Raw genomic sequence first — 26,067 nt, forward strand, 5'->3', positions numbered from 1 at the left:
GGCCGGGCGGCGTGCCCTGCTCAAAGATGGCCGCCGGCGGCTTCGGCCTGCGCGGAGGTGGGAGGTGAGGGGCGGCCGGGCCGGGCTGCGGGAAGATGGCAGAGAGCGAGCGGCGGGCAGGTGAGGGGCGGCCGGGGCCCTCGGGAAACCAGCGGCCTGTGGGCTGAGCTCGGGGCCTCTCGGGGCGTGCTCGGGGCCGGGGAGCGCCGGTCCAAGGCTCCGCGGTTCGGGGGTGCTGCGCTGAGGGCGCCGGGCCCGGGCTGCGGGGGGCGGCGGCAGCAGCGCCCAGGCCGGGGAGGGGAAGGAAAGGGTGTTTTTGCTGAGGGTATGAAGGATTTGGGGCCCCCGAGTCTTGGCACCGCCCCAGGGCGAGGTGGATGGCCGGCACTGAGCCTCTGGATCGGGGATCCCTGTGACCCCCAGCCCGGTTTTGTGGCCGGTTTTGGTGCTGAGCCTGTGGCTGGCCTGTGACTGCCCCTCCTCACGCCGCGACACAAGGCTCGGAGTGCCTCCTCCTCTCTCCGGGCTGCTGCTCGCCATAAAGCTCGCCCGCAGCGCTCCCTCTCCATCACACCGGTAGGGTTGGACTGTGTATTCACCCCGGAATACTGTAACCCTTGCGGCCCTCACTGTTTACTTCCTTGAGCATTCCTGCCCTCCTCACCACGAGGAATTGCAGAGTGTGGGTCGGAAGCAGTGACGGCTGAGAAACAAACGCAAAGAGGTGAAAGGAGTTCTGCTAATGGGGAACATCCAGATCAGGGCACTGCCCTGGGGTTTATGTGTCACCTGTACTGATGACGCTACAGGTGACACATAAACAAACAGCACAAACATCAGTGTTTGCCTTTTCACATCACTGCTGGGGAGTTTTTCATTGTTCTCGTGTTATAAACTCTTAAAAGCAGAACTCCATTGGTTTGGTGCCAGTTGCCGTGAGTTGTGTGCTGGATTTTCAGAAGAGAGACACACGTGTCTTTAATTTAAATTCATCATGTGTTGTTCCTCTCGTCCTTGTACCTGGAAGTTTTGCTGTAACTCCTGCAGGAAGGAACCAAACATCACAACCTTCAGGGCAGGAGATGAATTTGTTCTGTGCATGGGGAAAGTGAAAGGCAGAGAAGTCAAATGACTGTCAAAGGTTGTATGACAAATCTATAGCAGAGTTTGTGTGGTTCCTGGGACTTTGGATTCCTTTTAATCTAATCTGCCTGCTAGAGAGCACTGTGGAAAAGGCTGCTGATGCTTCTTCTCAATGAAAATGCAGCTGGTGGTATTTTAAGGAGTTGGAGTTTGGTGGTGTTTGTTAGGGAGACAGTGCCTGAACTGGCTGGGTTGTGGATGGCAGCTGCTGGAGTGTGTCAGGGCAGCTGGTGCTGCATAAGTGCCTGCTGATTTTCTGGGATTAAAAAGGTGAAGTGAGTGACAGAATTCATAAATTGACATTAGTGCCCAGGTTCCTTGACTGTGCTCTCTGCACTGCCTCTTGCTCCTAAAAGTTGCATTTACAGGAGCGTAATGCAAATCACTTTAAACCTCCTGGAACTTTTCTCGTGTTGCAGGTTGTGCCCTGGGTTCAGATGCTAGGGAAAAGAGCCCCTCTAATTCATTAGAAACTCACCTTGCATTAAATATTGCATCCTAGGCTCTGAGAGAGCTTTGAAATTAAACAATCTTCACAGCTTCCACCTGGAAGAGGCTGTGTCCATCGTCCCCTAAGTCCTAGTGCTGCCTGGACCAGAGCTTTGGCTCTGGGCTGCATTTATTGCACTGCTCCAGCTTGTCCATGCAGGAATTATCCTTTCTAGAGGAATGAAGGTCAGGCTTCACACTTAACCAGGCAGAGTTAGTTTGTAGGAGAGCTCAGAGCTTCAGCATGACCTGAGGCTTGGCTGCACTAGACAGAAATAATTAAACTGGCTGCATGTTGCCTTTGCTATCTCCTGCACTAGTCTCTCTGTCCAAATGGGAAATGCATCTTTAATGATGAAAACAGACATAATGCTTCTTTCTGAAGGCTTGCAGTGTCCTTAGCAGGATGTTGGTGAGGAGGACTTGGTGAGATTACATCCCAGCTGGGATGGATTTGTGTGCTTTGTATCTCCTGAGAAATAAAGCTTGTTTCCAAGAAAGAAAAATAGAGGATTTCTCCTTCTCCAGTGCCTCTGTTTTACCTTTGTTTTTTCATCTCCCAGGTACCTCTGAGGAGGTGGCTCCTCCTGTCCAGACATGCTTCATGGTCCCCAAAAAGGAGATAAATGTGGTTTCCGACATGGCCAAGTGGAAACGATCTCAGGTATGGCTCTGGGGACAGGGAAGGCTGGGAAATGCTGCTGATCTCTTGGTGGCAGCCAGGTCTGGTCTGGGAACAGCCAGGAAGTAAAGGAGGTTTGAGCAGAGAATGGGAGATAATTGAATTTGTGTTTTACAGCAGAAGAGTTGATGCTTGTTTGTAGGAAAATTACTTGGCACTAATGGTTACTGCTCCCTCCCAACAAGCTGAATGAGAAGCTGGTGACTGTTTCATCCTACCTGGCCTGTACTTTATAACCAAACTGGATTTACCCAGCCTTGTTTGAGCTCACCTTAAACATGGTTCTGCTGCCTGGCCCTGGTAGCACCAGCCTGGGTTGGTTCCTTCCCACTGTGCTGTTCTGGAAAGGACTCTAGAGCTGAGCCCTTCAATTTCCTGGATATTTTTTGTTTACAGCCTGTGTGGATCTGGTAGAACAAGCAGGTTCTCCCCTCTCTGCCTTTGAGGGATTGGGGTGTTGTCCCAGACTTGTCTCACCTCTTAGAAGCAAATTCTCGCTTGATGACTGATGTCAGCTGTTTTGAGAGAAGCTGGGGTTATAGCCAGGTGTCAAGGAAGCCTCTGGGTGCAGCTTCCAGTTTAAATCTCCTGGGTTTAAGGACTTGCTCCTGATCAGGATTTCGATGCAGGGAGGGAGAAGTGGCAGTGTGCTGCTCTGGAGCTGCACTGGAGATGATGCTTCCAAAGCAGAAAATTTAAAAGAGAGGAGGAGTAAGGAGCTTGGGCTGTCTCCCACTTCCAGACAGTGAGCATGGGGCAAGAGTCCAAAGGGGAAAGGGAAGGTAACAGCACAGGTCTGGGAGGAGCAGGGCAGAGCAGGATGCCTGGGCACAGCTGAGACTCTGCAGAACCGAGGAATTTGACCCGATAGGAGCTGAGGGAATGATTTTGGGGTCAATGTGAACATTTTTAGGATTCTCCTTTCTGTAATTTTCACAGCAATGCAATTGCCACCTGCCTTCTGCTGAAACTGCTGCCAAAAAGAGCAGTAATTTCACAGCAAGCCCTGCACCCCCGGGTGTCTCCAAGGAAGTGTTGTATGTTGGGAAAGGTTCCCTTTGGGTCCAGGATGCTCTTGTGCTGTGTTTGTGCTCAGACAGACCCTGGGCTCTCCCTAAAGCTCTGCCCTCTCCGTGTGTTTGCAGGCATACGCAGACTACATGGGCTTCATCCTCACTCTGAACGAAGGTGTCAGGGGCAAGAAGCTGACCTGTGAATACAAAGTTTCAGAGGTAGGAGAAGAGTTTGGATCCCCTTGTTACTCCTTTCCTGCCTGTTTTGATTTTTTGATTGTTTTGTTTTGTTTTGTTTTGTTTTTTGGCTCTACAGTGAGTATTTCCTGGGTGAGGAATGAATTGGTAGCGTATCTGGGAGCCAAGGGGGAATGAATGTGGTTGGGATGTGGTTAGGGATGCAAATGTCAGGGTGCCATTCTCCCCTCAGGATGCAGAGACTCTGGACGTGCTTGGTGGATGGGGAATTGAGCAAGTGGGTGGAATTTGGTGGGGAATCAGTGATGCATGTGGTATTCCCTCCTGGTTGCAGGCAAAGGCTGGGATGTCTGTACCATTCCTGTTCCCCAAGTGGTTTCTCTGTAGGCAAATCTGTGGCCAAACCACTTCTCTCTGTCCCTTCTCATGTCTCAGACTGTATTAATTGCACTGATCACCTCAGCACAGGCTGTAGCTAAGTTGTGCAGGCTCTGCTTTGAGGTCACAGCTGTGACCTCAAAGTGTGTCACTGGCTGCACCTGCCTTGCCCAGGGTCCTGCTAAAAGTCCCGAGTCCTGCAGAGCTCACAGGGGTGCTGGGTTGAGCTGGGAGATTTCAGCTGGGCTAGGAGGTTTAACCTGTGGGGGCAGGATTGCCCCTTCCAAGGTGTTAAGCAGAAAGCATCGGGTTTTCTCCTTGCATGAAAGTGGCTGTCACTTGTCCCTGCCTGCTGCCATAGCCAATTTTAATGGCTGTTCATCTTCTCAGGGCGTAGTGGAGCCAGAGGGAAAGGGCAGACACCCTCAGTGGTGTCACTGCTGCCCTGAGGGTTCTCTGGGTGCTGCCAATCCACAGAGCACACGCCGGCCACCAGCTTTGCTTCCTTGTTGCACGCTGAATCCCCCTCCCTGCAATGAAGAGATTCTTGGATACACTTTTACTGATCACAGCTGTGCCAGAAAGCTGAGAGTGATGTATAAAGATCTAGGCAAAATGGGCAGTACCGGCAGACTGGGCCCTGTGTTTATAGCTTCATTCTGGTGTGGGAGGGCAGCTGATGATGGTGTTTAATCCAGTCTTCATGTTTGAAGTACGGTGTTGAGTCCAGCCTTCCCTTCTAGGAGCCAGTATGTGAATGAGAAACTCCCTGTAGTTCATGGAGGGGATCAGGGATAATGAGTCTCTCCCTAACAGGCTTTGTGCCCCCCTTTTGTTCCTTCAATTCAGTAGAAACTGCTGTCAAATGCTGTTCTTGCTTTCTGCTGTTTGCATTTCACCTTTGAGTTTTGTCTTTGTCATGATCTTACTTGTTCCCAACCATTCACAGAGCACTTCTAGGGAAACAAAGCATTAAAAATGAACAAAACAAAGAGGGTGGGGAAACGCAGCTCTCTTCAACAAGCCGTTTGAGCTGTCAGGAAAAGCTGTACCAGGGCTGTGTCTGCAGAAGAGCCCTCTTGGAGTGAATGTTTTCCATCCGTGGTCCCAGTCCAAGTAGCAAACAAGAGACACGATCCCAGCTGCTTGGGAAGTGGCAGGGAACAAATCTCATTCCCTGCACGCTGAGGAGAGCAGAAGCCTGTGACTTGAGGCACAGGTGGAGCATCCCCAGGGTTGTCTTGTTGATGAGGTTGCTTGTTCACACAGGCTGCTTTGTAGATCAAACTGCTTATCTGTGCTTTTAAAGGCTCAGCCCCTCGTGGCCTCTTCTTGCATCTCTGCTTGGCTTTCTTCTCTTTTGCTGTACCTGCTACCAATGTGCTTTTGTGCCATCCCATCTTCCTCCCTGATCAAATGCCAGGGACACCTTCCTTTGGCAAATGACCTCCTGAAATCCTTTCTGCTGAATGCATATCCTCTCTGTGAATTACTGGTATTGTTTTGGCATGGAGGAAAAAATGGAACTATGGTCTGCTGTGCTTTGAAAGAGGCAGCTTAGTGGTTTCCAGAGAGTGTCTGTCGATACCAACCTTTCTGCTGGAGCAGGAGCTGGATCCTGTGGGGAATGAGTCCCCTTGGAGACTTGCTGAGCTTGCTCTGCTCCTACTGACACATTGTGTGGAACTGTCCAGGGTTTGCTGGAGGCATCTGACAGGCGCTGATAGCAGACTCTGGCACAGACACTGCGTCTGGCACAAGGTTATGTGAGTGATAGGCTGTGACCTGCCTTCCCCTCCTGGAGGGAGTGCTTTCCATGTGGAGATCCATCAGCAACTTGCTGGGGCTGCAGCCTGGAGCAGTGACTTGGATCAGAGGAGCAGTGCAGTGAGGAGGACGAGGTTAATTTTTGCCGTGCAAGGAGCAGACCTTCCCTTCAAACAGCCCAATGCACTGGGGGAAACCGGTCGGTCTTGTGGCTTGCTCTGCTTCCAGGAAGCAGATTTAGCAGCTCCCCATTCTGACAGAGCCTGAGGAGCCCAGAGGGGGAGAGTTGGTCGCCACGGGCAGCTTTGGCTGCCGTGATGCCTCCTCAGCACCTCTGTCTGCCTGGCCCCTGCTCTTGAGAGCTGCTGACAGGTCTGTGCTCTGTAGGAAGCCCTGTGGTTTGCCTTTGGGACTGGTGGCAGACTCAGGGTCAAGGAGATGCAAAATCAGCACAACGAGAAGAGCAAGGAGAGCGGGGGGGGGGAGGCTGCCCTTGCTTTGATCATTGGAAAGGTAAAGCAAGAATAGAGCTTAAAAACCCAGCCAGGCAAAACAGGCTGCAGTGGTGCTGATGGCTGTGTTCCCATAAGCTCCTTTCTCCCCCACAGGGGTCAGCCCTGGCTTCCTCTGCTGGACAATGGGAAGCTGCTTCTTTAGTTACCCCCTTTTCAAAGGACCTTGAGCCCAAAATGAGCTGCAGCTCTTTAATTATTTATTGATGTGGCTGAGCCGGCAGCTGAGTCCTGCTCTCCTGTGTTCAGTGGGGCTGGGCTTTTAATCCCTTTAAAGCCAGTTAGTGGGGAAGGGGAGGTTGGACTCTCTGCTCCCCAGGGAAGGAGCTGGTCCATGCCAGCCATTTATCCAGGCAGCACCGAGTGCTCGTGGAGAGGGTTTGAAATACGACGGCTGCTCATAATGAGCTGCTGGTGCTGGCGGATAAATCACCAGCACGATTTAATTATTTAATGCAATCCAGTGCTGGGGATGCTGTTGCTTAATTGGAGGGGAATGCAATAGCCAGGAAGGAGTAGGCCTGAGTCCAAACGTGGCCCAGTGCAATGGGAATGTGTTTGATTCCTATGGTGTTTTGGGACCAGGGAGCTGAAGCAGAGGGTGCTGTGCTGCTTCGGTCCACTCGTATCTGGGCCACTGGGCTGTTAGTGCCTCCAGGGCCACCCAGAGCTTCAGGCTGTCTTGTCCCTTTTTTTTGTGTTCCTAGTGTGCTCAGGTCTTGTCCCAGTCTCTTGTCTGGCTCAGTGGCCAAATTTTGAGGTCCTGGGGTGGGAGGATCCTTCTCCTGCTTGTTCCAACTGGCTGATCCTACCGTGTCCTTGGGGTGGCACCTCAGGAGTTACTGTGAGTGGGAGTCTGTGTCTGCCATGAGACCCTTCCTGCCAGGAGGGGCCTGCAGCTGGTACAGTGGCAGCACAGCTCTGCCATGCCTGGCTCTACCCACCCCCTTCGAGTGGCACTTCAAGGGCTGCAAACTTGCTGGGCTCTGCTGTTTCCTTGTCGTCCCGACAGCAGCATGAAGAATTGAACCCCAACCCAGGAGACCAGCCAGCTTCACACGGTCGATGCCTCCAGCAAAGTCAAACCAGCCGCTGCTTCTGCTGTCCTCTTTGTCCCCTTGAAGGAGGAATCCCCTCTTGAGACAGAGGAGCCTACATTGCCCGGGGCCTGGCCAGCTGCTGTGGTGGCTGATGGCTCTCCAGCTGCTTGGAGTAAGGCAGGGAGAATCCCAGAGCCTCTGGTAGGCTTGACCAGTTGTCAGCAGAGCCTCCTGAAACCGTCTGGAGCTGCTAAAAGTGCTGCCTGGGGTTTTGTTTTGCCTCTTGGTGTGGGGGGTGTAGCTGTTCTCCAGCCATTTGGGCCAGGCAGGGGGGTGGTGTGTATTGGCCAGCTCTGGTCTGACAGTGCAGCTGGAGACATTGTGCTATGTCACCTGCTGCACCTCTTCTCTTTCATGGCCATTCTCATATATCCTACGTGGGTCCCTCACTTCCAGCACCAGGTGTGAAAAACATGGCTGTGGTCTTGCTGCTGTTGCTGTCTTCCCATCAGCTTTGTATTTGAATTGAGACATCTTTCTGAGAGCTGAGAGCTTCTCATTCCTGCTCTGATGACAGCACTGGTGGGCTGGCCAGGCTGCCTCTTCCCCTGGATAGGTTGTATTTTGCCACATGCAGTGGGTGTCCCTGGGCTGGAGCTGCCTGATGGTCTGACTGGTAGGAGTTTGAAGCAACAGGAATCATGCTGAGAAGGTTGACTTGCTGTACAAACATGTCGTGGTTTAACAGCATCAACTGCTAATCCTGGCTCCTAAGAGACACTTCAGGACAATTATTAGAGCCTTAAGAAGGGCCTTTAAATCACATCATCAGCCACTGGTGAGGATGTGTAGCACTGTATACGTGCTGCTTTTTATCCTATGGGGAATGCAGGACCCTTAGGATGTAAAGCCTGAGTTACGTGTTGGAGGTCCCTGAATTGTGTAGCACTTCCCTACCTCTCAGTCCTGTGAGGACTATTCTACAGCTGGGAGCTTGCTGTAGCTCTTCTCCAAGAGATTTTGGAGCATGGTGCTATTACAGCTCATGAAAGACTGTGTGGGTGACTAGGGAGTCTGCCTGAGGCTGGACTTTGTACTGGGCTGCTCTCCTGCAGGGAAGATTTGTTTTTCTGTCCCCTCTGCATTTTGAGGAGGATTGGCATAGCCCATTTCCACGGTCTTCTCTTGGGAAGAATGGTATGGGCTTTAATGACTGCCATCAAGGGGAGAGATGTCAGAGACTGAGGGACTGCCCTGTTTTATGTCACTGTGACCCCTCACCCTCTTGCTCTCTGTAGCCCATTGAAAAGCTGGTGGCTCTGCTGAACACCCTCGACAGATGGATTGATGAAACCCCACCAGTGGATCAACCTTCTCGCTTTGGGAACAAAGCCTTCAGGACCTGGTACGCCAAACTAGACCAGGTGAGTGACTGTGTCTGTGCTGTGTAGTGTTACCTGCAGCTCCCACAGAAGGGCAGTGTGCCCAGCAGGGGTGGGAGAATGGCTCTGTCACTGTGTGGCAGCCAAGCAGCTCACAGAGGAATTGCTCAGATAAGCCTTGAAGGATCCACCTCTTGGTACGTATCACTTACCCCTGACTTGGTGCTATCTTTTCCTCTTGTGAGAACATATGGGCCATGTAAATGCTCTTGGCTGGGTCTCCAAGTTCTGGATGAATCACAAGGGCTGTCCAAGCCCAAGGAATTCCTTTGCACAGTAACTGCCCACTGTGTCACAAAATGAGAGAAAGATCAGGGAAAACTGCTCTAATTCCTTCAGCTCAGAGCACTGGCCCTGCACCAAACTCTGGAGGAGGCACAGCCCCAGTCCCAGCAGCAGTGGCCTTGCAGCTGCTCTGCTGCTCTAGTGATGCTTTTGTCCTGGAGATGGCTCAGTGGGTAACTGGTTCAATGTACTTTGGTGATGAGGCTTTTCTGTCCTACAGGATGTATGTGGCCTGAATTGCTCAGGGCAAGCTCTCCCTCACTTGTTCCATCTCTGGAGATGACTTCTCCAACAGGAGAATTTTCTCTTCTCTCATGCTGCCTTCAGGCATTGCAGAGCACCATTGCAGCCCTCATGCTGTGACAGCATCTGAGCACAGGGTGTCTTGTCCCTGGGGACCGTGACAGATCTGTGCTCACCCATGGGAGTCTTTCATGTCTTTCAGGAGGCAGAAAGGTTGGTGTCAGCAGTGATTCCCAAGCATTTGGCTGATGCTGCCCCAGAAGTGGCCGTGTACCTGAAGGAATCCGTGGGGAACTCCACCCGCATTGACTATGGCACAGGTACCTGGGCTTGCACACTGGCCAGGGCTGGGTTTGTCGGGAAGGGACCCTTTGGAGTTGGGAGCTTTGTTTATTTAAATATATCATTATCACTATTTTTAGGGCCAGCTGGAAATGAACACCTTCCTTTTAGGGCCCACTCACCCCTCTGCCCTGTGTGGGCTGTGACTGAAAGCTGGGAGCTGTGCTAGAGCTGTGACACCCTTTCACATCTCATCCAAGGAAATGGGAACCAAGCTGTTCTGGGATGAGCTCTAGGACCTGCTTCACTGCATGCAGCAGTCCTGCAGCAGGCAGTTTAAAGGGATAAAATATACTGGCTTGAATTGGAACTAGAGTGAGAACCATGTTCATATTCAATAGGGGGTGTCCCGAGAGGGACATCACAATGGTCTGGTGGTCCCTAGAAGGGAATCACTGCTTATAGAGGGACTTTGAAATGTGAAGGTAGAAGCACCTGAGGAGATACTAAATTTCAGGAGAAGTAACCACACAGGCTCCAGTGAGAACTAAATATAGAATTGTCTGCATTCTCTGCTCCTCTCTGGAGGGTAGCCGTGTCCTTAGCAAAAGGCAAGAGAGCAGGATGCTGTGAGTGCAAGAAACCTGACTTGGGACTTGGGCAGGGCGAGGAATAGGAGGCCGTGGGTAAAGACTGAAGGATTGGAGGCTGTGCAGTGCTGGCTGCGGCTCACTGGCAGCAGGGGGAGATGTTGTCCTTAGAAAGGCTGGATGGGGTTTGGTCAGCTCGGAGAAGGAAATTCAACCTCTCCTCCCATCCCGGGTGTCCCAAGCCAGGGGCCATGTCCCAGCTCATGGTGTCCAGACTATGGGTGCATTTTGTTCCTACACTGGGAGCTGCACCTGTCCATAGTGTGGAGCTGCTGATCTTAAATTCTCCCTTTGTCTGTGGTCCTTCCTACTAAAAGACGTTTCTGGGTTTGCTGGTTGTTTCTTTTCCTTGCTGGTTAGCTGGAGGGCCAAGCTGCAGATCCCAGTACCTTCTGGGACAGTCTGTTCCTGGCAGTATCATTGGATCTGCATCCTTCCAACACGGAGATATTTTTGTAGCAGGAGGAAATCTGTTTGCTTGCAGATGTGAGGTTGTCTTGCATCCCCCAAGCAGATGACTCTGCAGTACTCCACTTCCCTTGCTGTTCCAAGCTCCTGGGAAAGTCCCTGCGTTGTTCCCAGCATGCCCAGTTGGAGCTCTTTTTCCTTAAGAAGTTCTTTTCTCTAAGTTAATCATCACCTTATGAATGTCTAGAAGGTATAATTTGGGTGGGTGCTGCAGGGGAATGAAATATTGTCAGCTCATGGCATTAACAGTGACAACAGGGTTGAGAGGAGACTGTGACTGCTGTGATTTCTGAAGAGTTGTGGTGCCCATAGAAAGGTTGTCCTGGGGGGCAGAGACACCTGTGTCACGTCTCTTCATGTCTTTTAACTCCAGGGCATGAAGCTGCATTTGCAGCCTTTCTCTGCTGCCTCTGCAAAATCGGTGTGCTCAGAGTGGATGACCAGATGGCCATTGTCTTCAAAGTGTTTAACAGGTGAGGTAATGGGAGGAAAAGGGCTGGAAGTATTGGGCTGTTTAGGGGGAAGGGTAAAATGGGAAAGCTGAAGACAATTTTAGACAAAATTAGGAGCAGATGTACTTTTTAATGGACTGTATACTGACCCATTAAAACTATCTCAAAAAGAGGTGATGTCCCCCCGTCCTCAGAGGCAGTGTCCTTCTGGAAAGTTACTTTAATGGAGCACAAGTTACTGAACTCTGTGGGTGAGGCTTTATGCTTTGTGATAGACAGGAATATCTGATCAGAGGATCTAGCATCTTTTCAGGCATCAAAAATAAAAAATCTATGCAACTGGCAGGCCTCCACTGCTCCTCTAGATGTGTTTCCAGCCCAGAAGATAGAGTTGATAGTGATGAAACTGGTGGAATGGGTGTTTGGAGTCCAAAGATGTAATCCCAGCTGTATCACTGTTTGGTGGCATGGAAACAATTTCCTTCAATAGTACTTCCAGCTTTAATTTTCCACCTGAAAAGTGGAAGTAGTGATTGCTGTAAGGTAGAAAATTCTGTGCTCTTTTGCAAGTTGGTGAAGGGATGTGAAGTGTCAATGTTTTCAGATAGCAGTGGGGATGAGGAAAGATCTGCATGATCATAAGATATTGCAGATAAAACAAAACCCTGCCACTGGATTTCTCTGTGCATTTGGAGTTAGGTACCATTAGGCTGCTTTCTATGGCAAAGGAGCTGAATATACATTTTGTGAACTGTGCTGTATGTGGGGGTCTTGCTTACAACTGATAAATTGTGTCCTTTCTCTGACTGGTTGTTCTTGTCCTCACAAAAGTCAAAGACAGAGAAGGCCTTGCCTTAACCCTTACTGTTCTCTTTGGTCTCAGGTACCTGGAAGTGATGCGAAAACTGCAGAAAACTTATAGGATGGAACCTGCTGGGAGCCAGGGCGTGTGGGGCTTGGATGACTTCCAATTCCTGCCTTTCATATGGGGCAGTTCCCAGCTGATAGGTACTAATAAAAATCTTCTTGTGTCCTGGGTTGCCTATTGCCCCATTTGTCTAGGTTCTAAAGATGATGGGACTTGGGGCTGACTTTTAAATTCAAATATGTCAGATTTGTGTATAATACAGCAGGAGAGTTTGGGGCTTGAATTTTTTTTTTTTTTTTTTTTAACTTCAGCTTTCCAAATAAAGCTGGTTGGGAGATGGAAGTCTTCCTTGTACAGTACTTCTGTCTTTATTGCAATCAATGCAATGAAGCTTTTTAAAAGGAAAGTCTTGGTTTTGGTGCTAAAAAATACAATTTCTGTTCTGGGGAGTTTTGTCCCTGCAGAGAAACTGGAGAGGGGTGTGAGATAGAAAGGAGAAACTCTGTTCTGCCATTTAAAGAGTTCTGATGGGAGGGTTGTACTTCTGGGTGAGGGGCTGCACACCACCTGGTTGAACCTGGTCTCAGGAGGGGATTGCCATGCAGGTTACTTCCTGTTGTCTCTTACTCTTCTTAGACAATCCCAGTCTGGAGCCTCGGCACTTTGTTGATGAGAAGGTGGTAAATGAAAACCATAAGGACTTCATGTTCCTGGAGTGCATCCTCTTCATTACAGAGGTGAGGAATGGAAGGTTTGTCCCACAGGGACATTCTCTTGACATTAGATACTTGGCTCTGGCAGTGGTTTTCTCTTCCTCCTTTGCCTGTTTGTTTGCTCTCATGGAACAGTGCAGATGAACCATTGTTGCATGGCTGAGGTGTTCTCCTTGAATGAGCTGAGACAGAGATGTTGAGAAGAAAGTGAAATCAAGCTGGATGGGCTGTGGATTGTAGTTGAAGGGAGCTGTAACAAGTGCAAACAAATAACTGTGGATCATCACTTGGATCAGTCAGTGGGAGCTTGGATGGAGAAGATTGGTTCCTGTAGATACACTAGGAAGATAAAGTAGGAGCTGTGAAATGACTGGGCTTGCCAAGACAGCCTCCTTTCCCTGCAGCCATTGGGTGCTTCGTGGCAGCCCTGGGCCTCTCTTTGCTTAGGGCAGGCTCCCAAACCTTTCTGCTGCTCTGTCTCCTCCAGATTCTACCAAAAGAGTTGCCCATTAAATGCACCTTATTTGTAACTGACCTCGAGCAGAGGTGGTGCTGAGATTGCCCCAGCTGGCAGCACTCTCAGGACTGTTTCTGCTCAGGCACTGCAGGACCCTTTGGAGAGGGGTGGGTGATTCCTCAGCCTGTTGGCAGCCTTGGGCTGTTTCTCAGTGAGGGAGCTCATGGCTTGCTGCCTGCAGCATCAGTGGAGGATTTGGCTGTGTTTCTCCCAGTTCCCTCACTGCACAGTCTGGACAGGGAGAGCAAGAACTACCTGCTCTGCTGTGGTGAGGGATTTCTTGTCTCTGGCAAGAGGAAGTTGATGGGATTAATTTTGAAGGACAGAGTGCAGTTCTTCCCCTTTGTTCTGTTCACTTTCCCCCTTCCTCCCCTCTCTAATTTTGCGATTAGATGAGAAGGGAGGTTACAGACTATGAACTTAGCCTTTCATGTAGGAAATCTTCATAGGAGCCTCTGGACCAAACCCCAGGAGGTGCTGTGTCAAGTCCTGCTAAATCTAGTAGGGTTTGTTGGTACTCAGCACCTCACAGGGTTTAACCCTTAATGCCAAGATAAATCATACCATGGGTAATAAAGAGGTGCTGGTGGAAGAGATCAAGATGAGGACAGGAAATCAGGAGCCAAGATGGTCAAAGATTTATTTTAGTTTAGACCTCTGTAATATCAGAGAGTGCACTGACCTGATAAAAAATATACATCTCTTGAAATGTGTGTAGAAGATTCTGCAGCCCCCACTTGACAGGTGAAGTTTAAAATACCCAGCACCATCCTGCTGCTTCAGGTCACTCTGCTTCTGCTTGCAGAAAGTCAGCTTTTTAGTAGGCTTTTCAAATAAGCGATTTGAGTTCCTTTTCCGCACATTTGTTGTGAATCACGGAATTCGGTGTTTCTTCCAAGTTACCCAGTGCCACCTGGTGGCAGGGAGCCCTCTTGGCCCTCCTGCCGTGAGCTGAAAGGGACGGCAGCAACCTGCATTACCCCATCCATGGTGTATTCAATGCATCCCCATGCGGGTACTGCTTCATTTTTATAAAGATTTTCCTTTTAAAATTTGGATTTTTCCCCTCCCAAGTGCCCGGGAAGGCTGTGACTGCCACTAGGGGGGAGGGCGAAGCAGCTTCAGTGCCCTCCAAATGCTTTCTCTCCAAAATCAACAATGAAACAAAATAGCAGGAAAAAAAGATAGAAGGTATTAAAGACTTTAATAAATGAACGATATTATTTTCTTCTGAGCTTGTCATCTGGAAACAGCTCTCCTTTAAAGGTGTTAAACGTGTAACAAACACCACAACAGTTCCTGTAGTGGGTCTGGTGCATCTTTCTGACATGGGAGCAGGTTTCGTTTCAGACTACAACTGAGGAAGGTTGTTTTCTGTCAACTGAGAGAATATTCTCTTGAACAGATACTGTTCTCAGCCCTCAGGTGATGTTTCAGGAATATGAATATATGCTGTTGTGGTGTTTGCCAGGTGTGTATTTAAACCTCAGGCTTTTAAAGCAACAGCAAGGTGATGTCCAGGCTAAACTCACCATGCCATCCTCCTTAGAGGAGCACCCAGGCACGGCACTGAATCTTGCATGAGCTGACCTGATGTTGGGAAATCTGCAGGGTGGGTTCAGACCTAAACATGTGGTTCTGGAACAGGGTGAGGTTTGCAGAGCTGGCTGGGACTCGAGCTGTTCCCCTGCTGCTGCCTTTGCCTGCCAAAGGGGTGTGTGTGGTACCTGAAGGTGTGAGGATGAGGAGGGCTTGGGAGCATCCCTGTGGTTCCCACTGCCCAGGGGCTGTGGAGGACAGTGATGCAGGGCTGCCTGTGTGTGTGCAGAAGAGGGGAGCTGGGTACACCTCAGCTGTTGTGGGGGATCAGTGCATTTGCCCAGATGCTCCTCTGAGAGCTCAGGGCAGGCAGCAGGAATTTCAGCTTCAATCTGGCTTCTAAATTTGGGAAGGGAGGGCTCGGGTTTCTGCTGGAAGGGAAGGAGCTGACAGGAAAGCACGGCCTCAGCCGTCCCCCTCCCCCCTGCACTGACAGAGGAACCATTTACAAAAGGCCGATTCTCTTGGGAACCGAGAGGCAGGAACGCCACGTCTGTGAGTAATTTCCTGCTCAATATGGCTGCTCTGACTCACTCTGTTCCCCTGGGGTCACTGCGGGATTGCAGCGCACTCGCCGCCTCTCGCTCTCCCCCCAGCTCTCCCTCTTCGCCCTTTGTGGCTGGAAGGAGATGATTTTTTTTTTTTGCTGTTCCCCTTCTCATCCTTGTTATTTTACCCACCCTAGCTTGAAATCATAGCCAAGCCGTCCCTTGCTGGGTGTCCTGGGTGAGGAGGGCTACAGTGATGGCTGCGCCAGGCATGAATGTGGGACTGGCCAGCTGTGCCTGCCTCCTTGGCACTCTCTGGCTTGGGACAGGGAGGAGAGCATGGTGTTGGTGGTGCCAGCTGTGACCCTGTGAAGGGCAGTGATGCTGGGGGAAGATTTGGTGTCAAAACTCAGGCAGCCAAACCTCCTGTGTGAGGAGGGGAGGCTCTGATGGAGCCGCCTGGCGCGGAGCTCCCTGGCAGCCTCTGCTTTGGGTGCCCACCGGTGCCAAATCCTGGTGCTGGGTAACGCGCCGGTGCTGCCGGGGAGCGCCGTGCTTTGTGTGTGTGCACGTTTCATCTCATACCCACAAGGGGACCGGGAGAGGCTCATCTGTCATCCTCCAGCTCACGGGAACCTCCGAGGGGAAGTGGAGATGCACCCGCGCTCCCCTGGCACAAAGCAGAGCTGCAGAGCCGCTTCCCCTGTGCTCCAGCCCCAAGGCCTGAGGGTTTGAGGCACATCATCCTCCAAGCAGTGGGGTTTTTGGGTCCTCCCATCCTCTCCCTCTCTTTCTTTCTTTCTTTCTTTCTTTCTTTCTTTCTTTCTCTGCTGCAGGCTGGTGTCACACAGGCATTGCAGAAAGGCAGCAGCATTTTCCCAAAGCACATTGATTGGCCTTGCTTGCTTTTTTAGTGAGCAGGGAGGTTGTTTTGGAGGTGCTTTTCCCACCCTCTCTCCAGGCTTGTGCGTGCACGGAGGGAAGGGGTTAGTTGTTTGAGCCCCAGGTCAGGAATGAGAGTCCAAGAGATTCCTCTCTCCCCACGCTCCTCTTTAGCGTGAGCTTCGGCCTTGTGGTTTCTGATGTCATGGGAACTTCGCTCAGTCAGAGTGGCTGTGTTGTATTTTTCTCCCTGAGGGTCTGTTTTTGTTCATGGAGGAGAAGGAGAGACAACTACCCAGGGAATCTACATGCAACTGCCCCTGATTGCAGCTTCCCTCCTGCCCTCCCTCTTCCAAACCCCTCGCCCTGGGAGGAGAAACAGTGAAGGATAAAAAAAAGAAAAACAATTTAAAGCATCTGCTGCAAGCCAGCAGCTCACAGCTTTGGAGCTAGTCTGGAGAACATGTTTCCTCTGTTCCTGCTTCCCCTAAAGCCCTCCTCAGCTAGAGGCAGGTGTGGAGTGGGCTGTGGACACAGAGCTGCTGCCAACCTGCACTGCCCTCTGTATTCAGGGAAGGCAGCAACGGTTGTCGCTGCTACTTGTTGTTGATCTGAATGGGGAATGAGTCATTTTCTTGGAAAGCCCAGCAGTGCTGCACTGGGAGGTTTCTGGGTAGAATAGGAACAGCGTTGAGCCAAGCTCTACTGGGGGAAGAATGGGACTTATGTGGGGCTTTTTTAATGTAGTCATTAAAAGGGAGGTGTGCAGCGGGAGGTCTGATTAGGAAAGCATGGCAGGAAAAGGCTTAATTTTATCAGGGAAGGAGGGGAGCTGGATTGCCACGGCTTCATGTGATGTGGCCACAGCGGGAGGGAGCACAGAGGGAGGGAGGGAGGGAAGACACAGTGAGATGGCTGGTGCGTGGGTCACTGGGCTTGGTGGGAATGTTTGCTTGGAGAGAGTGTGAGCATGAGTCACTGCTGGTGCATGAGCTTCCTGGCTGGCCCAGCTCCCTCAGCCCTGTGCTTGGGTCTCTTTCAGATGAAGACAGGCCCCTTTGCCGAGCACTCCAACCAGCTCTGGAACATCAGCGCTGTGCCCTCCTGGTCCAAGGTCAACCAGGGCCTCATCCGCATGTACAAGGCAGAGGTGAGTGCTGTGGGCACGGGGAGGCTGCTCGGCCACACACCTGCTCCCTTCCACAGCACCCTGGGTCAGTTCTTGTACTGCTCCAGGTGTGGGACACCAGCACAGCCATTCGTTACTCCCTGCTAACTGTGGCTTGGGAGCCCTTGGCCATTCAGGCACTGCTGGTTTGAAGGAAGCTCCTGCCTTGTGTTTGCCCCAAAACCAATCACAAAGTGGCCATTCCTTGCAAACATGACTTTTGCCATGTCTTGTCTTACCATAGTGCAAGTGCAGATCTCCAGATTAGGGCCGATGTCTTCACCTGCTTGTTCTTCTGCTCCACCGCTATTTTACCAGCTAGAGGAGACTTACTTTAAACTACCATCCCATCTTTCAAGAGCCCCAGAGCAGCCTGAATGCTTCCTACTGATTTACCCTTTCTACAAACCCCATCCATGCCATATGCCGGCCCACTGAGATCACAACCACCTCTCTGGTTTGGCCACCTTCTGCCCACCAGCTCTGCTGGTGTGTTCCCAGGCTTTCCTGGTGAACCCTGACCTGGAGAACTGGGCAGTTTTGGCTCTCCCTTATCTTCCTTCCTGCTCAAACTAACCCTGGGCTTGAGGAAGCAGGACGGGAACTGCCACATCTGGGCCTCCGGAGAGAACAGTGTTTGCTTTGACCCACCAGCTGCACTAAAACGCTGGAGGAGCAGGGATGGTGCAACTCCCTGCTGGCACCAGGGGGTGGGTGGGGACCGGTGGTGCCTGAAAGAGTTAATCCCACACCCTGCAGTGCTGCTGGTGCTCCTGTTGGGAGCTGGGACCAGCTCCTGTTGCTGGGACACACAGCTCTGCTGGCAGCTCTGCTCAGGCCCAGTGCACAAAGGGGTTAACTGTGCCGAACGGCCGCTCCCTCCCCCAGCCCTTCCTCTGCACTGCACATCCTGTGTTTAGGTTCCAGGCCACATACCTCTCTAATCTGTGAGGTGTCACTCCCAGGCCCACTGGCTCCTTCCGCCCCCAGCTCAGTTTTCCTCCCAGCCTCCAAAGAAGAGAAGTGGGGCTGGGGGCTGACCCCCTCGCCTGGCTGCTCCTGGGAGGGGTGCCCTGGGCTGCTCCGTGGAGAGGGGGCTGTCCCTTGGCTGCAGCTCTGTCACAGGGGCAGGAGACACTGCCTGCTGGAAAACCCTGAGCTGGAGGCTAAGCTGTGAGAGCTGAGGGGTCTGAAGGGAAGACCACAGCACTGTAAGTGCCTTTAAAGTGAAACGTGAGTTTCCTAAAGCCTAGATCTTCAGTGTGGTCTGCTGCTGCCTCAGCAGCCTTGTCGTAGTCCTTCCTTTCCTTTGGATTAGTTCCCTCACAAGCTGGATGCTCCCCTGGCATCACACATTCCCCAGGATGTTCAGGTGCTCCTGCCTGGCACCTCACGTGCCCTGTGCCGTGGTTGTTCCCACCCACACATGGGTGGAGGAGCTTGGCAGTGATGAGCCCACAGTGCAGTGCACACATTCACTGGTGTCTTGGGGCCACCGTGTGCTGGCAGATCTACTGTCCCCTGGCTGGAGAGAGCACAGCTCAGGGACTCTCTAGAGACTCGGAGATTCTTTGGCTCTTCTATGTGTACCCAAGGCGTGGTCTTTTCTGAAGGCCTTAGTCTGTTTTGAGTAGCAGGTGACTTTCTGTGTGAAAAGGCTGGATCCAGTACTGGTAGATTTCTAGAAATATCTGAGATGTAGCTATGTCAAGGGGAGAATGCAAAAACTGCTAGGAAGGGTAATGATACTAATTTAGGCTAAAGTGTAAAAAATATTGAGTCAACCAAAGAGCTTTAATTTTTTTTTTCCTCAAATAATATATGTAGGTCTTAAAGGACTAATCCTAAAAACATGATCCTTGTGCAGTGTTGTCCTCTCTTGCCATGGCATGGAAGCTGTGTTCACCTGAATAGGCAGAGCAGAGGGGGCACTCCTGCTCAGGGGTCCTCAGGGTTTTTTACAATATTATCTCTTTAGATATAATCTGTTTTTAGGGGAGTTTTCTATCCTGATGCTGGCTCAGCCAGTTCCTGCCTGGCTTGGGAGATAAAGGGCTGTGGATGTGGACATGGCAGCATGGCTGGGCAGAGCTTTCAGTTATAGTGTGCCTGGCCCTGCAGGTTACACCAACATTTGGAACTTAGAGGATCTCTTAGACTGATTTTCTGGCAATGACACATGGTTAGGAGTCACTTAACCTTCATCCTATGCAAACTGAATCCATCTGGTTGTCTAAAGCCAGGTACAAAGTCACTGCTGGAGTTCTTGTCTCTTTTCTGCTGGCTCCCAGTGTATTTCTGCTCTCTGTGTAGCCTTCACCAGTGCAGTCTTTCTGCAATTAGCCACTGCCAGCATTAGCAGAAGGGAAGTCAGCAACACTCCTCAAGTGCTGATGTGGGTCTTTGTCCGGCTGAAGGCAAGGAGCTTCTGTGGCAGAGCCTGGGGCGTGTGATGGCAAAGAGAGGGAAGTTTTGGGGTTGTGGTGTTGCTTTGTCTAACTGACAAAGTGAGAGCAAGATTTCAGGTTTTATTTGTTTTCCCCTCCCTTCTCCCTGCCCCTCTCATCACCCATTGCAATTAGATCAGGTGAAATCAGACACTCAGCTGGAGGCTGGAGCTCTGTAACGCACCTGGGGTGGCTGAGAAGTGCTGGGTGTGGGACGGCGCTGACCAGGACCAGGATTGAATGGAGGCAGCAGCAGAGGATGGAGTCACTTGTTGGGGACAAACCAGGAGAAATCCCACTTGGTGGGAGTGGGCCAGCCCCCAGACCTAGTTCGTCTAAAAAGCACTCAAAGGCTTTAGCTCTTCTCTGTCTCCTCTATGGGATGACTTTGGACAGCTGACAGAAAGCTCAGGTGTGTCTTTGTGTCCAGGAGCTGTGGTCTGGATCCAGGCACTCCAGGGTGGATGAGCACTAGACTGAAGACAGTGTGTCTTCAACTCTGTGTGTTTATGAAATCCCAAATGTGTCTATTTATAATATAATGGGTGAAGATGTGTTTGCTTGAAAGTCCATGGACTTTTCTTATTCTCTCCATCAAAGGCAAGTGAAGAAGTTGACAGAATAGAGTGTGGTTAAAGCAGCAGCCTTGATGTTTTTCCCCTGAGCCTGCTTTTGAGTCTCCTGACCTTTCCTTCTCTGCAGTCAGTCAGGAAATACTTTCCATTGTAACTAATCTAGTCCCAGTTCCATCTTTAAAGGTTGGATTTGGTGCATGAATCTACTCCCCACTTGAATCCTAAGCAGACCTTCAGTGTCATCAAGATGGTGGCAAGAAGAAATAAGCCTGAAATTGAGCTAGTGTTGGGTACAGTTTCATCCACAGCTGATCTAAGAAAGGCCCTGTTGCTTGGTACATCTTATAGTCCAGTAAACTTGTGCTAGTCCTTCTGGATAGAGGAGAAGTTTCTCTGCTTGTCTCTTCTTGAGCTGGCGATGTGTTACATGGAATGGATACCCTTTCTTCCCACTGGTGGTCAGGTCTCTTCATCTGGAGTCCAAACCAGTCTGGTCTTCCATGGGAGTCCTTAGAGTTAATTGGGCTGACATTTCTAGCTGTCAGAATCTCCAATGTTTATTTCTCTCTGTTCTCCCCTTGTGTCCGTGTTACCCAGCCCCGCTTCCTCTTGAGAGTTTGTCTAAGTGGTTGTGTGGAGAGACAGCAGCAGCTCTGAGCATTAGGAGGCATTGAAGGTGACATGCCCTGATGCTTGCAGGACTTACTTCTCCTTGGTGCCTTGCCATGGAGATTTGTGGTTTTCTGCCTGGCTATTATTCCCCAGGAGTGGATACAGCCATGCTGTACTTTCACCACCTCCAAACTTGTTTGATTCCATTGTGCTTGTGCTTGGACCCAGTTGCTTGATGTCTGGCTCCAAAGGGATTATTGTAGGCCCAGGCTTCTGAGCACAAATCCTCCTGCTTGCCCATGACGACAGCACGAGGGCAAGGGGGCCTGTGCCCAAGTCCTGCCTTGGGGTGAGAGCTGTCTGCAGCACACAGCTTCCTCCCCAGCCCCAGAGTCTCCCCTGCTCAGTGAGTCCAGTTTGGCCCCATGGAGAGCACAAGACTCCTTCCTATGGAGAGTTGTAATCACACCATGGCTGATGAATGCTCACTGCTGAGCTCTGTGTGATGGAGTTGAGCCTGCTCTGTGCTCTCCATGAGGTTTGGGCAGTCTGAGTCTGCAGTGACTCAAAAACCAGATCCCTGAGTGGCTCTGCCAGGCAAGTACTGGCAAACTCTGACGTGGTTATTTACACAGTCCATGACCTTCCTGCCATTGGACTGGTGAGTGGAAGGGGCTGTGCCCTTGCAGCCCCAGAGCCTTGTAGCTGCAGGAAGTAGCTCTGAGCTAATCTGCTTTGTAGTGGATCTATGTAACTGACCCGTGATCCATTACTCTTCAATGGGAGGTGGGAATTTCAGGGGTGAAGGGTTGTTGGAAATAGGTTCATATCTTAAACTATGGCTGCAAAATCACTGGTGCTTATCCATCAAAGACCTGAGAGTCTGGAATGCAGTTTGAGCAGGGCCTTACAGCTACAGAATGGTGCCTTAAACCCAGAGGGTGGGCACTGGCCTGCGGGGGGGAGAGTCTCTCTGCCCTGGGGGATTCTTCAGTTCTCAGTGTTTGTAGGGTGAAGCTCTTCAAAGACATCAGCTCAAGCAAGGAGAGTGGTGAGGGAGAAAGCTGCTGACATAGACATGCTGCTTCTGCTCATGCTTCAGGCCTCCCCATACTGAATTTCAGTAAGAAAAATACTCTGGCTGAAGGAAAGGGGATGGGGTTATGAAGTGCTACTGGCCTGAGAAGCCTGATTGGAATGGGGGGGAGGGGGCGGGACATGGGGCTGATCCTCTACCTTTGTCTGAGCTGAGTGGCCCTGAACTTGTTGCCTCCTGACCCTGCGGGAAGGATGTGGCTCAGGCTGTGTGTGTAAGGTGGAAATGTCTCCTGAATTCATCTCTCTTTATCTCCCCTCCTGCAGTGCCTGGAGAAGTTTCCTGTGATCCAACACTTTAAGTTCGGCAGCCTGCTCCCCATCCAGCCTGTGACATCTTAAGGAGGCCGCAGGAGGAGCCGAGGCAGCGGAGGCACAGCACAGCGCTCTTCCTCCTCCCCTCACCCCTCCTCACCACCCAGCCCACCCATTCCTGCACATCCTCATCGGCAACCACAGATCCAAAGCACTCGCTGGCCTGGCACGGGAGATGGGACCTGGAGCAGCTCCTCCTGCACATCCTCACCCTGGGGATGTCTTGCCAGCGGCCGAGCTGGGGCCGTGCTGCTCCGCTGTGCCGCATCCATCCGCGCGCCTGCTGGGAATGGGGATGGGTTTGAGCAGGGGTTCCCCTGCAGCAAGGGCCCTCTGCTTCGCTTCCCAAGAGAAAGGGGTGTGGAGGGGAGGAAGGCACGTGTGTATGTGTTGGGCAGTGGTAACTGCAATTTCCCTTTTGAATTTCATTGGAGTTTCCTGTTGCTGTTTGCTTTGGGAAACCACTGCGCGGGGCGAGGTGTGAGCCTGCGCGTGTCTGCATCAGCCAACTCTGCCTGCACCGGAGGTCTGAGACGGGAAAAGGGAGTTGTAGGATGTGTCTGTGGGTTGTGGAAGCCCAGAGTAGCATCTCTCCATTTTTCTTGGTAAGGAAAGTGCCCTCCCTCCACCTCTTCTGCAAGGTTTCCTGGGTCTTTCTTTTCCACTAGCACCTCTTCTCTTGGGTGAAGCTGGGAACCTTCTGGGCTGCAGGGGTCTGGCTCTGGAGCTGGAGACAAGGTCCCTGGAGGGACCCAGCTCTGTGGGAACAGCTATGCAAAGATTCTGCTCAGGCTCCCTCTTAACTGGCACAAAACCTCTGACACATTGACACACATCCATAATTGGGTCCAACCTGCCCTCTGCACTCCCCGTGCTTTGCTGCCCTAGGGCTGGGCTGGCCTCAGTGGCACAAGGTGACCATGGTTGCTCCCGCTTGGTCATAAATTGTAGTGACACCCCCAGAGCAAAGGGATTTCCCCACAAAGCAGCAGGATCCTCAGCTCTTCGAGGGGGACATCCCTGGAGCACAGGCAGCATGAGGGGGCAGCATGCAGCTTCTCATGCGTTTATATACTTGCACTGGAAACAAAAAGCATAAATAGCCCAGGACAGCAGGTTATACCTGGAGAAAGCTCTTTCCCGTTGTCCTTCCCTGCTGGTGTGGCTGTGCTGGACCTCAGGCTGGGGGACCAGACTTGCAGTGTCACCAGCAGCTGTGTGTTGAAGGCATGTGGTCTGGATTACACCAGCAGCATCACTGGAGGGCAGAAAGGGCTAGTGCTGTTTCTGAGATGAGCTGCCTGTCCACAGGTCGTTACCAAGGTGGTGCACAGCTTTGCAGCTGCAGTGGGGATGTTTGTTCTTGGGGTTCCCAGGCTGGGTGTGGCAGGGACAGAGGTCTGGACTGGTGTTTGCTGGGGATCAGGAGCAGTAGAAATCCTTCTTCTGGCATTCCTGCAGACCCTGAAGGGGCTGCCCCTAGCCAGGCCACTCAGCTTTTCCTGCTACACTGCTTTACTGCTGGGGTGGGGGGAGGAAACCTGGTTGTGATTTTTTCTTTTTTTTTTTTTTTTTTAAATATTTTTTCATTATTTTTAACAGACCTAGTCACTCCCTCTTGTAAAGGTTCTTGCAGACACTGAGGGGAGGAAGAGTAAGAAAAAAGTCTAAGTTAAGAGGTGGTGAAATGTCCACAGAGCTGAAGCAGAGCTTTCTGGCACTGTTGCTGTCCTGTCTGCTCCTGGTTTGGCCCTGGGCAGGGGGTGGGGGACAAGGAGCTTTTGACCTGCCTGAAACAACTCTATACACTTTTATTTTAAATGAAAATGGAAGACTGGGGTTAAGTCTTGTTTTATTTCTAAATGGGATGTGTTTTGTCTTGGCTTTCCAAATGGATCCACTCCTGGAATGTTGCTGGAGATCTGTGCTTGCTGGGACTTGATGAGTCCATCTGCAGTGGAGTAGCCTGTGCCTAGAGCAGACTCATGGTGTCTCCACCTGTGTCCCCTCACGTTGCTGTGTCTTTTGGCAGGTGTCCCCATACTTTAAATGACTGTGCAGCATCTGGCCAGCAATGGCTGAGTAAAGGCCTCTGGTTTTCTTTATCTGCCCAAGGGTGAGGAAAACATCTCTCCCAGGTTGTCTTGTGGAAATGACACTTCCATGCGGATGAGTGTAAATTTTGACATTGATACATGGGAGGGGCTCCAGGAATGTGGAATACAGCACCAAAAAGGGGTGGAGAGGTACTTCCTTCCCCTGCAGCTGCATCATTGCTCCCTGGGACAGTGTCCCTGGGCTTGGAACCTGTGGAGGCAGTGTGAGGAGGCTCATGCACAGCTCTGTTGCTTGCCCGAGTCTGCACATCTATCCTGCTGGGGATTTGGGGCTGTCAAGCTGCTAATTCTCATTTGAGTCTTACCAGCCTGCTTGGGATGTGCCCCCATCATGTGGCAGCCACTTGCTTTGCCTCCCTTCTGCTCCCAGTGACATCCCCCCTGGGCTCAGCTCCTCTGCCCACGCATGTGGCAGCACCCAGGGCTGCTCTGTGTCTGAAGCAGCACTTCCCACCTCCCCCTGTGTTGTAGGTTTAATTAAAGTTTCTGTGTTTTGCACTTGTGACTGTGTTGGTCTCTCTCAGACTGGGTTTGCTCCCGCTTTGGGAGCGAAGCCAGCAAAGCCAATGGCACAAGGAAGAGGCTTTGTGGATGCACTTGCCATGTCAGTGGTTGACCTCGTGCTTGCACTAAAATTGATTCCTTATTTAACTGCATGATCAACTGCATCCGGTCTGTCTTTGTGTCCTTACAAGGTGTCTTTCTGTTGTATTGTATGGTTTATTTATTAACTTTTTTGCTGTGTCCATCCCCCATCCCATCTGGCATTTGGCAGGTAGGTGATGTGCAAAGCCTGATCCCAGGCCAGCAAATACCTCTTGAAGATCAGAGACTCTCAGAACCAAAGGATGTTTGAGCCTTGTTTCTGAGGCAGGGTGAGAACTGGAAGCTTTTTCTTCAGATGTTTTTCCTGTCCTGCTGTAGGAGCTGACTCAGGACTTCCAGCATCAGTGTAGTTCAGCAGCTTTGTTGGATTTATAATAGACCTGGATTAAATTAAACCTGGACCTTCTCATGAGTGGTTGGAGGTAGTGTAGCTGTGCTTAGCAAATGCTCCTTGTCTCTGGGTTACATCTTCTCCATCAACATAGGCCAACTGTGTGAGTGTGTGTTGCTAAAAGCAGCAGCAGTGTGGAGGGCTGGATGGTGAGCAGAAATGTCATCTTGGATCACAAATGTTTCCTTTGAAGGCACTTGAATTCGTCTTGAACGTGTCCCTTGGCGAACATGACGCAGAGTGAAGGGGAAGCAGACGTAGCGTGGGTTTCTGGCCATCTTCCCCCTCAGCCCACTGACCAAGCCATTTTTTTTTAAAGTCAGTTTTCAGAGTTGTATCTTTGGGGTTGCCATACGTAGGCCAGGTCGTGTTGCTGTTTAACAGCTGTTACCTTTGCACGGGGTGCGTTTTGTGAATCGCTGTCAGCCTTGCCCTGTCTCTTCCTTCACAGCCCTGTTTTATAAGTGATCACTCGTGGCAGCCAGTGATGAAGTAAGAGTTGAGTGAAGCATCATGTGGAGATAGAAGTAACAGAATTAAAAAATAGAATACTTGATGTCATTGCTGCTGTATTAACTTGTGCCTGGTGTGTGGCTCAGTTCCACGGTGCAGTGCTGGGATCCTGCGAGT

At 51.2% G+C, this 26,067-nt stretch overlaps 1 protein-coding gene across 2 annotated transcripts; it reads left to right on the top strand.

Annotated features, from left to right (window-relative positions):
• Window positions 1-11: 11 nt before the first annotated feature.
• PTPA (protein phosphatase 2 phosphatase activator) lies at window positions 12-24,938 on the top strand. 2 transcript variants are annotated; one of them, XM_083876161.1, is made up of 10 exons: window positions 12-120; window positions 2,196-2,296; window positions 3,460-3,546; window positions 8,521-8,646; window positions 9,395-9,512; window positions 10,966-11,065; window positions 11,928-12,052; window positions 12,549-12,649; window positions 17,154-17,261; window positions 22,276-24,938. In XM_083876161.1, the coding sequence occupies exons 1-10, from the start codon at window positions 96-98 to the stop codon at window positions 22,348-22,350; spliced, it is 966 nt and encodes a 321-aa protein (XP_083732287.1). In that variant the 5' UTR covers window positions 12-95; the 3' UTR covers window positions 22,351-24,938. The 2 variants fall into 2 exon arrangements, with proteins under 2 accessions (XP_083732287.1, XP_083732288.1); XM_083876162.1 differs by having other exon boundaries at window positions 18-64.
• The last annotated feature ends 1,129 nt before the right edge of the window (window positions 24,939-26,067 follow it).

Source organism: Zosterops lateralis, assembly GCF_965231275.1.
Source record: "Zosterops lateralis genome assembly, chromosome: 20".
NCBI classification, from domain to species: domain Eukaryota; kingdom Metazoa; phylum Chordata; class Aves; order Passeriformes; family Zosteropidae; genus Zosterops; species Zosterops lateralis.

Coding starts and splice junctions, on each gene's coding strand:
- PTPA (XM_083876161.1), top strand. CDS start 96: ATGGCAGAGAGCGAGCGGCGGGCAG. Junction 3,547..8,520: donor GTGAATACAAAGTTTCAGAG/GTAGGAGAAGAG, acceptor TGCTCTCTGTAG/CCCATTGAAAAGCTGGTGGC. Junction 9,513..10,965: donor CCGCATTGACTATGGCACAG/GTACCTGGGCTT, acceptor TTTTAACTCCAG/GGCATGAAGCTGCATTTGCA.